Source organism: Elephas maximus, chromosome 16 (genome assembly GCF_024166365.1).
Source record: "Elephas maximus indicus isolate mEleMax1 chromosome 16, mEleMax1 primary haplotype, whole genome shotgun sequence".
Classification (NCBI taxonomy): Eukaryota; Metazoa; Chordata; class Mammalia; order Proboscidea; family Elephantidae; genus Elephas; species Elephas maximus.
This window is the reverse complement of record NC_064834.1, coordinates 56,780,363-56,790,725: the sequence shown is the minus strand read 5'-3', so window position 1 is coordinate 56,790,725 and position 10,363 is coordinate 56,780,363. Positions and strand designations below refer to the sequence as shown.

The following is a 10,363-nucleotide window of genomic DNA, read 5'->3' as shown; positions in this document are numbered from 1 at the left end:
AAGAAGTATAGCCAGAATGTTCCTTAGAAGAGAGGATGGCGAGACTCTGTCTCACATACCTTGGACATGTTATCAGGTGGGACCAGTCCCTGGATAAGGACATCATGCTTGGTAGAGCGTCAGCAAAAAAGATGAAGATGCTCAGTGTGATGGGTTGACACAGTGGCTGCAACAATGGACTCAAGCATAAGGATTATGAGGATGGCGCAGGACCTGGCAGCGTTTTGTTTTGTTGTACATAGGGTCCCCATAAGTAGGAACCAACTCAACAACACCTAACAACAACAGCAATTGCTGAATAATAATCCATCGTACGGAGGTACCACAGTTTGTTTATCCATTCATCTGTTGAAGGACACCTTTGTTGCTTCCAATTTTTGACAATTATGAATAAAGCTGTTACAAACATTCCTGTGCAGATTTTTATGTAAATATACATTTTCCACTCATTTGGGTAAATATCTAAGAGTATGATTGCTGGATCAAATGGTAAGCCAATGCTTAGTTTTGTAAGAAACTCCCAGACCATCTTCCAAAGATGTTTGTACCATTTCTCATTCCTACCAGTAACGAACGAGAGTTTGTTCCATCACATCCTCACCAGCATTTCGTGTTCAGTTATATTTGTACAAATAGTTGTTTTATTTGATTATATTTCAATGCGTGAGGATGAAGGACTCCTAGTTAGTGACCCTCAGGGATGCCTTGAGGAACCAGAGAACCTGGAACTGTACTGGTCATCATAAAACATTATACAAGAAGAAAGAGTAAACAAGAAGCAAATACAATTTAAGTATCAGAGCCAAACAAACATAAACAAGCAAGGCCAAAGAGTCTTTGTCTCAGCAGCATGACTACTCACCACATTCCCACATTTGGTAAGTGTGAGCATGTTTCAGAGCCTGAGAACTTTCAGTCGTTATTTTTAGGAGTCATTCCTGGCAGCCTTGATTAGTCCATCCCCTCTTGGTTGTATACAATGTCCCATTGATTACTCTCTGAATGAAACTATATTTCACTGTGATATATGGTCTGAAAACAGAGGCAAAGGACAATTTAAAGGACAGTCTACTACTGTAAAGTCAGTGGTAATTAAAATAAGTTTAAGGGACAGAAAAATGCAGTAGTAATTTGAAAGTGTTGGGCTACATCTGGTCTCCTTTGGCAGTACCGTTGGAAGCAGACAAGAGAATTTGGCAGGGTCTGATGTATGTTGAGAGGAGGCATCCCCCTTGCTCATGTTTGCTGTCTGGCCTTCGTCCCTCTGAACAGGCTAACCACATTAAAAGATGAGCAGCTCGGCGTGGGAAGCTGGGACCTCACAGCTGTCCGCTGAACAGTTTATTTCAGTCCAGTGGGGGAAGCGAGGGCATGAGGCCATAGGCTGCTGAATAAGTGGGTCAACAGGGCAGTGGCACAAAGAGGATTATGAGCCACTGAATGATGAGGAAACTTGGGAAGGGAGAGTCTACAGCGTTCTGGACATACACAGACCATGCTGGCATAACCATCAGGCGAGTCATTGGCTCTCAGTGATGTCCAGTTCAATCAGTTTTGCATTTTTTAGAGAGGTGTGTAGTGGAAAGAACACTACCCTATTATAAAACAGACATAGATTATATCTTCAGCTCTGGACCAATTTGCTGTGCAAACTTAGGGAAGTCACTTTCTTCTCTGAGTCTCAGTTTATCCCTCTACAGAAGGAAGGAGTTCTTTTAAGTACTGCCCTTATCAGTAATATCTCAATAAATCTGGAATTGCCAATGTGTTTTTCACACCTCTGGAAATTATAACCAGCTAGTAAAAAAGTGGGACAGGCCATAACGTGTTTTCCTTTTACGAATAAGGCACTTGTGGCCCAGAATGACTTGCTGCAAGCCAGAGATCTCCCAACTTCTGGCTCAGTATTTTTTCCAAGGCACCATCCATCACCACCTTGACTGAGTGTTTTGTCCCAGATAACTCAATTGTGTGACTTGCTCAGAGTTGCAGCCGTTGCCCATGAAGAAATGAGCAAATTTGGAAGTTGTTCTCACTTCTGTACATTAGGGCTCCTTGTATCGTGGTAACAGGAGCCAGGGAAGGGGACTTTTACCCAGTCATTCCTCATGAGCTATTTTAGTGGTGGAGAGAGCAGTTATTCTCAAACTTCAGTGCCTGTGAGAATCCTCTGAGAACCTGCTTAAAATGATGATACCTGGGTCCACCCCAAAAGTGATTCTGCAGGTTACTGGGTTTAGAATTGCCTTAAAGATGACAATTTTGATGCAGAGTATCCTCACCACTGGTGAGAAGCACTGCAATAGAAGTTGCTATGGTGGTCCGGTGGTAGAATTTCCATCTTCCATGTGGGAGACCAAGGTACTAACACACCTCATGCATAGCCAATACACCTCATGTACAGCCACCGCTCTTTTTCAGTGGTACCAACTTGTTATTATGATGCTGAACAGGTTTCACTGGTATGTCTAGATTAAGACAGACCAGGAAGAAAGGCCTGGTGGTCTACTTAAAAAAAATCAGCCAATGAAAACCCTATGGATCACTACAGAACATTGTCCAGTCATAGGGATCATAAGGATGATGCAAAACTGGACAGTGTTTGTTCCATTCTGCATAGGATTGTCATGAATCAGGGCTGACTCAACAGCAGCTAAGAACTACAACGACAAAGCCAGCCTCACTCCCTGACACCTGCCTTTGCCTCACCCTACTACTAAGAAATCTGAAAATCTTACAAACTGTTGGTGGATGTTGTTGTTGTTGTTGTTGTTAGGTGCCATCGAGTTGGTTCTGACTCATAGTGACCCCATGTACAACAGAACAAAACACTGCTGGGTCCTGTGCCATCCTCACAATCCTTGTTAAGCTTGAGCCCATTTTTGCAGCCACTATGTCAATCTATCTTATTGAGGGTCTTCCTCTTTTTTGCTGGCCCTCTACTTTACCAAGCATGATGTCCTTCTCCAGGGACTGATCCCTCCTGACAACATGTCCAAAGTATGTGAGACATAGTCTCTCCATCCTTGCTTCCAAGGAACATCCTGGTTGTACTTCTTCCAAGATAGATTTGTTCGTTCTTTTGGTGGCCCATAGTATATTCAATATTCTTCACCAACACCACAATTCAAAGGTGTCAATTCTTCTGTCTTCCTTATTCGTTGTTCAGCTTTCGCATGCACGTGAGGTGATTGAAAACACCACAGCTTGAGTCAGGCGCACCTTAGTCTTCAAGGTGACATCTAAGAGGCTGTATTCTTACTCATGCTTTAGCCCAAATGACCTAACTCATACTATTTTACTAATTTATTTGACTTTTGTCCTTTTTAATCTGATGGAACAACTTTAACAACCAGGACATAAAATTAACATGGGAAGAGCACACATTTCATTTGAAAGCAAAAATTAATGCGCTTAGAAAATTCACCATTGACATGGAACAGGGATATTAGACACTTTACATTATGTGAGAAGCTCAAAATCATTAAAAATCCCTTAAAGAAGTGTACTTTGTGTTATGAAACATCAGCTAGGCTAAAAAAGCCCACTACTACATTAAATACTGTAAGTGATTTATCCTCAATATTTGGGGAAGGTAGTTATAATGTAAATTTTTAAAAGACTTAAAAGCATGGAAGTTACCAAGACTTCTGACCAGAAGTCCTGGTCACAAACGTTAGGATGGGAAACTTGGCTATGGGCTCAAATCGGTCATCTGGTGAAAGCTCCCCATGAGCTTGGAGAAACTGACTAGGTATGACAGACTGAGTTGTTGTTTCCAATTTCTCATGCACTCCCTTTATTTGAATTATATATCCACACCTTTTGCCATGAGACTCAGCAGCACCTTCCACCACAGTAGACAGTCTACTTCTCTAGCACATTGATATTGGGCTTGGCCATGTAATTTGCTTTGGTCAGTGGACTGTGGGTGAGAGTAAACAGAATGATGGCCCCAGAATGATGACGACTCTAAAGCCTACCGTCCAGATAGGCCCAGCAGAGCCTAGAATCCCAACTGAGCTCAGCCAAACCACAGCCAACCTGAAGACACTTGAGCAAATCATAAATACCTGTTGTTACAAGTCATTTAGTTTTTTTTTTTTTTTTTTTTTGATCAGGTAGCATTATTGCAGTGACTTGACTGATACAATAGGAAAACTACCCAAAGAGAGAAAGCTCAGCCAGGTGTATAGCTTTGATGTACAAAAATACATTTATTTTCAACAATTTCAAAACCACTGTCTTTTTTTACAGTAGAAATATTCAAATGGAACAATAAAACCAAGAACAGTATATGTACATATACTGTATATATAGATATGACTCATGCATTTGTAGTCCAGTGTTTAGTACAAGTATTGCAATTGTCTGCCCCATTTAACTCTTGAAATAAACAAACAAAAAAAAAAAAAACAGGATTTTTAGAAATGCTCCTAATATTTTCTATGCTGTTGCCAGCCAGATTTCTCTATATCACATTCTCTCTGCATCTTACAGGGAAGAATGCAAACAACATCCCACAAAAATTAACAAGTACAAAATGTGGCCTTTCCTCCCATATATATACAGTATATAATTTTTTTTTTTTTTAAACAAGTGTGGTCAGGCTGTGCCTGAAAATAAAAAGAATGCTTACAGCATGGCATAAAGTGACCCTATGGAAAAGAATTGATTTGTGTAAATGTGTGAAGGGGCTGTGGTGCTAGAAAAGAGAATACCGGCTTTGAGAGCCTTTCATTCCAGAGGCTAGAACTACCTTAAGGGAACTGAAGGCAGACATTTCACTTTAAGGAAGTTATGTACATCTGACAAGCAAATAGCACATCTTTGCTGAAATCTTCTTTGACTAATATCATTAAAGCCCTACTTGGCCTGCAGGGTTTCCACAGACTCATGAGTCCACAAATGCTACCTTGTTCCCAACCTCTCTAACTCTACCCATGCCAAGAGGCACTCGCAGGGCTTAACCTAGTACCCAGGGGACTAAGGATAGCCTGGGAATTCATCAGAAGCCTTACACATTTCCATGGAATCCAATCAGAAAACACAATCATCATCATTTTTAGATCCATTGCCTTATTTCTTTAAAGGAAACTCTATTATCAGGCTGATAAAATATCCTCAACTTACTTTTTGGAAGGGGAAGCCTTGTTTCCTCATCTGGGTCTCAGTTTATAATTTCTAGTAGGTTTCATCTTACAATTTCTTCCAGGTCATTGATGGAACTCAAAGACCCTTCCTTCGTCAAATGCCCCAAAGAAGCCCTACCTTCACCCCCCTTGTATATGCATAAGTAGAAACCAGCTATGGCATGGACACGGAGGTGCAAGAGTTAAGTGTGACAGACAACTGGAGAGCATCCAGAACCCAGCACCTCAAGCAGGCCTGGGGGTTGGTCAGCTCCGAGGGTGAGTGCGTAACCCAACACACGTGTCTTTCTTTTTTCTGTTTTCTTTTTTACTAAACATTAAATTATTTCTTAGGAAATAAAAAGCTATTTACATTGTAATTATATACAATAAGCTGTCTGCAGCTTCGCTATTGACATGCACAAGTCAGGGCCTCTTTCATACAGGTGTGCATGCTTTCTGCAGCTATATCCACTCCCCACTGGCCTACCTCCTGCCATCCAAATGGGAAATGGTTTGTTTTGGATGTGTGTGGGAGGTGAGGTGGGGAGGTTGATGATTTTTAGGGGGAGATTGGAGATCAACCCAACTTAAAAAATAAAACAAAGAGAGACCACGAGGTAAAAGGGAGTCCCTGTGCTACCACTGGGAGCATAAAGCAAGGAAGCTGTGGGAAGATATGCCCTTTGCTCTTAGCCGCCCCCCCCCAAAAAAAAAAAAACAAATACAGCCATTTTTCTTTTTCTCTCTCTTCAATCAGCTAAGAATGCCATTTTCTCCCAAAACTAAGCACCTGCCTGCTGATGAAGGGGTCCTTGGTAAACAAAAGGTAAAAAAGACATTTTCACTTTTTTCCATAATAATAGTAATACGAATCATCAAAAATAAGTCAGAAAGATGGTTGGCCACGTGGCTTGTTGGTATTAAACACTAGTGCAGTTGGGGATCTCCTTTGTGCTTTCGCTGTTCGCAATGGTGGCAATGCCTCCTGCAGGGGAGAGAAGACACAGGAGAGAAGAATGTAAACTCCACAGAGGCAGAGATCTGTGTCTGTTTTATTTACTGCAAATACAAAGCCACTAAGAAGAGGTGAGTAACGGGTATTTATTAAATAGGGCACCTGCATAGTCACTGCCTTCAGCTCATTTATGCTGGTGGCTTCTCTAGTCCATGTTTAATGTTTGCACGCTAGCCTGCAAGTTCCGATTGCTTGACATTGACTGATATCTTATACTGTATTGATAACAACAGTAATAGACAACATGTATTGAACACTTACTATGTACCAGGCACTGGGCTAAAGACAATACATCATTTAATGATCACAAGGATCCTAGAAGGAAGGTACTAATATTCTCACTTCAGAGATGAGAAGTATGAGGCACAGGGGTCACAGAGCTAGTACATGGCAGAGCAAGAAAACAGACCCATGGCTATTAGACTCCAGAGCCCACCCTTGTGTGATTACTGATAAGGATATATAATACTTTTGCTTTAGAGTAAAAAAGGAAAAGAATTCAAACAGTAATTGATAGTTGGTTCTATACCTTCACTCCCACCATTGTTTCCAATCTTGATTTTTACGGGAGAAAAATAATCTGACAATTTTGTGTGCAGACAAATTTTAAAATATGATTATATCACTGTGGCCAGTTCTTTTTGCCCACCCTCCAGTCTAGTACTGTCTGAAAGTCAGTGGATTGGCTGACCTAGGGTATGGAGGACAGAGGGCATAGGAGCTTGGAGAGTAGTGGTACAAGTGCACATACCTATGACCCGGGTGTCCAGCTCTTTGTCCAGCAGTTCCTCCGGCTCAGTGAAGTCACTGAGGGTGATTTTGGGGGCATTTTCACTTTGGTTCACAGACCCAATCATCTCCTGCTCTTTGTCATGTTGGACTTGAGCATAGATATTAATCCAAGGGATTTTCCTACATGGGTGGGAGTAAAATCAGATTAAGATCACAAGGCATGCTTCACTTGGGCAACTGGAAATGCTGGGTGATGGGGAAGAAGAAGCTTTCAACAAGAAGGGCCAATGAACACAAGGCCAGAGACCCAGATGCCTAGGGAAGATGTAAAACAGAATTCTCTGAGGGATGTGCCTTCTCCTGGGGTAAAAAGACAAGCAGGCATAAACAGAAGAGAAATACTATTCAGTTATGTACTTGTTAGGTGCCAGCGACTTGATTTTTGACTCATAGCAGCCCCATATGACAGAGTAGAATTGCCCCCATTGAGTTTTGTACGCTGTAATCTTTATGGGAGCAGATCACCAGGTCTTTTTCCAGCAGAGCCACTGGGTGAGATCAAACTGCCAACCTTTTGGTTAGCAGCCAAGTGTTTAATTAATCATTAGGCTACCACAAAAACCCTTAAAACCCTTTTAAAGGAGCTGGACTTTGAGACCCATGAGGTTGTATCACAGTAGGAAGAAGTTTTTCTAAGGTTGCATCCATTTCAGCAATTCACATTGGCTTATTTTATGAATAGCTTAGAAGTAATAGACTCAAAGCCATTGCTACTATTTTCAGAGCACCATCCATGGGCCGCATATGTACTTCGATAGTCAGTTTCCTCATCTGTTCAATGAGGCTAACAATAGCTTTCTTTTAGGATCGTGAAGAGGGTTAAGGGGGACAGAGAAGCTAAACAACTTCCTTCAAAATCATAAAGTTTTAGTGTGATGTAACTGGTAATGAAGGAGCTCTGGTGGTGGAGTGGTTAAACACTTGGCTGCTAACCAAAAAGTCAGCACTTCAAACCCACCAGCTGCTCCTTGGGGGAAAGACGTAGCAGTCTGCTTCCCTAAAGATTTACAGCCTTGGAAACCCTATGGGGCAATTCTAGTCTGTCCTATAGGATCACTATGAGTTGGAATTGACTCAATGGAAGTTGGTTAATTGGTAATGACTGTTGACTTGGTTCCTTGTCTATTTCTCCCACTAGACTATAACCCCTACGTAGGCAAGAACCATGATTTCTATGTCAACTGTTATATACCTAAGTTAGCACCAAAAAACAAAAACAAAAAACCAAACCCCTTGCTGTCGAGTTGATGCCAACTCATAGCAACTTTATAGGACAGAGGAGAACTGCCACATAGGGTTTCAAAGGAGTGGCTGGTGGATTTGAACTGCTGATCTTTTGGTTAGCAGACTAATGTTTAAGCACTTTGCCACCCACCAGGGCCCCTAAATTAGCACAGTGGTTCACAATTGGTAAGTGTTTGTTCTATGAATGATTAAATGAATGAGTGTAACACCCAAAACCTATACTCTTTCTACTTTCCTCTAAAATGTTCTTAAAAGACTATATTCTAATCTAGGACCATTATATCTAGAGGAAACCTTGCTTACCTCATCTAACAATGGGGAAATTGGACTAAAATCCAGACATTTCACCACACTGACTACTGGCATACCAAAAGAACCAAGCCCACTGCCATAGAGTAGATTCTGACTCACAGCAACCCTATGGGACAGAATAGAACTGCCCCATAGGGTTTCCAAGGAGCGACTGGTGGATTCGAACAACTGAACTTTTGGTTAGCAGCCAAGCTCTTAGCCACTTTGACTACTGAGAGATGTGACTAAAACTTGGGGTATCTGACACCTATCTGAATCTGGAACACTCAGAGCATTTCTGGGGAGAATCACTCTCTTCTCCTCACACACACTAGTGTTATTTTCAAGCTTTTACATTCTCCAAACCCCCAATGAGGCAGACTGTAGGAATATTTAATAAGGTTTTCCTGTAGCTTACTCAGAGAGAAAAATTCAAAAAGAGGCTTAACGTATGCGTGGTTTCTACCTTTTCTTTGTGTTCTCTTTTCATGCCTTTAATGTTTGCTTTCCATACATTAAGGGAGACACCCCATGACTCCTTGTTGCTGTTGTTAGGTGCTCTGACTTATAACGCCCCTATGTACAGCTGAATGACACAGTACCCGGTCCTGTGCCACCCTCACAATCATTGAGCCCATTGTTGCTGCCATTATGTTGATCCATCTCCTTGAAGGTCTTCTTTTTCACTGACCGTCTACTTTACCAAGCATGATGTCATTCTCCAGGGACTGGTCCTTCCTGACAACATGTACAAAGTACATAAGACAAAGTCTCGCCATCGTCCCTTCTAAAGAGCATTCTGGGTGTACTTCTTCCAAGACAGATTTGTTTGTTCTTCTGGCAGTCCATGGTACAGTCAGTATTCATCACCAACACCACAATTGAAAGGCATCAATTCTTTGATCTTCCTTATTCATTGTTCAGTTTCACATACCTATGAGGTAACTGAAAATAACATGGCTTGAGTCAGGCACACACATTAGTCCACAAGGTGACATATTTGCTTTTTTAACACTTAAAAGAGGTCTTTTGCAGGTTTGCCCAATGCAATAATGTCGTTTGGTTTCTTGATTGCTGCTTCCATGAACATTTCCATGTGGGTCCAAGTAAAATGAAATCCTTGACAACTTCAATATTTTCTCCATTTATCATAATGTTGCCTATTGGTCCAGTTGTGAGGATTTTTGTTTTGTTTTTGTTGAGGTGTAATCCATACTGAAGGCTGTGGTTTTTGATCTTCATCAGTAGTAAGTACTTCAGTCTTCTTTGCTTTCAGCAAGCAAGGGTGTGTCACCTGCATAGCACTGGTTGTTAATGAGTCTTCCTTCAATCCTGATACCTTGTTCTTCTTCATATAGTCCAGCTTCTCAGATTATCTGCTCAGTATACAGATACAGACTGAATAAGTATGATGAAAGGATAAAACACTGACACATACCTTTCCTGGCTTTAAATCATGTGGTATCCCCTTGCTCTGTTTGAACAACTGCCTCTTGTTCTATGTACAGGTTGTGCATGAGCATAATTGTTTTGGTGCTCCCATTGTTCACAATCTTATCCATAATTGGTTATGATCCACACAGTTGAATGCCTTTGCATAGGCAATAAAGCATAGGTAAACATCTTTCTGTATTCTCTGCTTTCAGTCAAGATCCATCCGACATCAGCAATGATATGCCTCGTTCCATGTCCTCTTTTGAATCTGGTTTGAATTTCTGGCAGTTCCCTGTCAATGTATTGTTGCAACAGCTTTTTAAATTATCTTCAGCAAAATTTTACTTGCATATGATGTTGTTGCATAATTTTCACATTCTATTGGATCACCTTTCTTTGGAATGGGCACAAATGTGGATCTCTTCTAATCAGTTGGCCAGGTAACTGTCTT

At 41.2% G+C, this 10,363-nt stretch overlaps 1 protein-coding gene across 1 annotated transcript in view; it reads right to left on the bottom strand.

Annotated features, from left to right (window-relative positions):
• Positions 1–4,290: 4,290 nt before the first annotated feature.
• The window catches only part of SORCS3 (sortilin related VPS10 domain containing receptor 3), a 673,703-nt gene continuing 667,630 nt past the window's right edge, over positions 4,291–10,363 (bottom strand). The window contains exons 26-27 of the mRNA XM_049856137.1: positions 6,902–7,062; positions 4,291–6,120 (exon numbers count right to left, since the gene is read on the bottom strand). Of these exons, the coding sequence (XP_049712094.1) occupies positions 6,056–6,120; positions 6,902–7,062 (226 nt within the window). The 3' untranslated portion in view covers positions 4,291–6,055. The remainder of the gene's footprint in view (positions 6,121–6,901; positions 7,063–10,363) is intronic.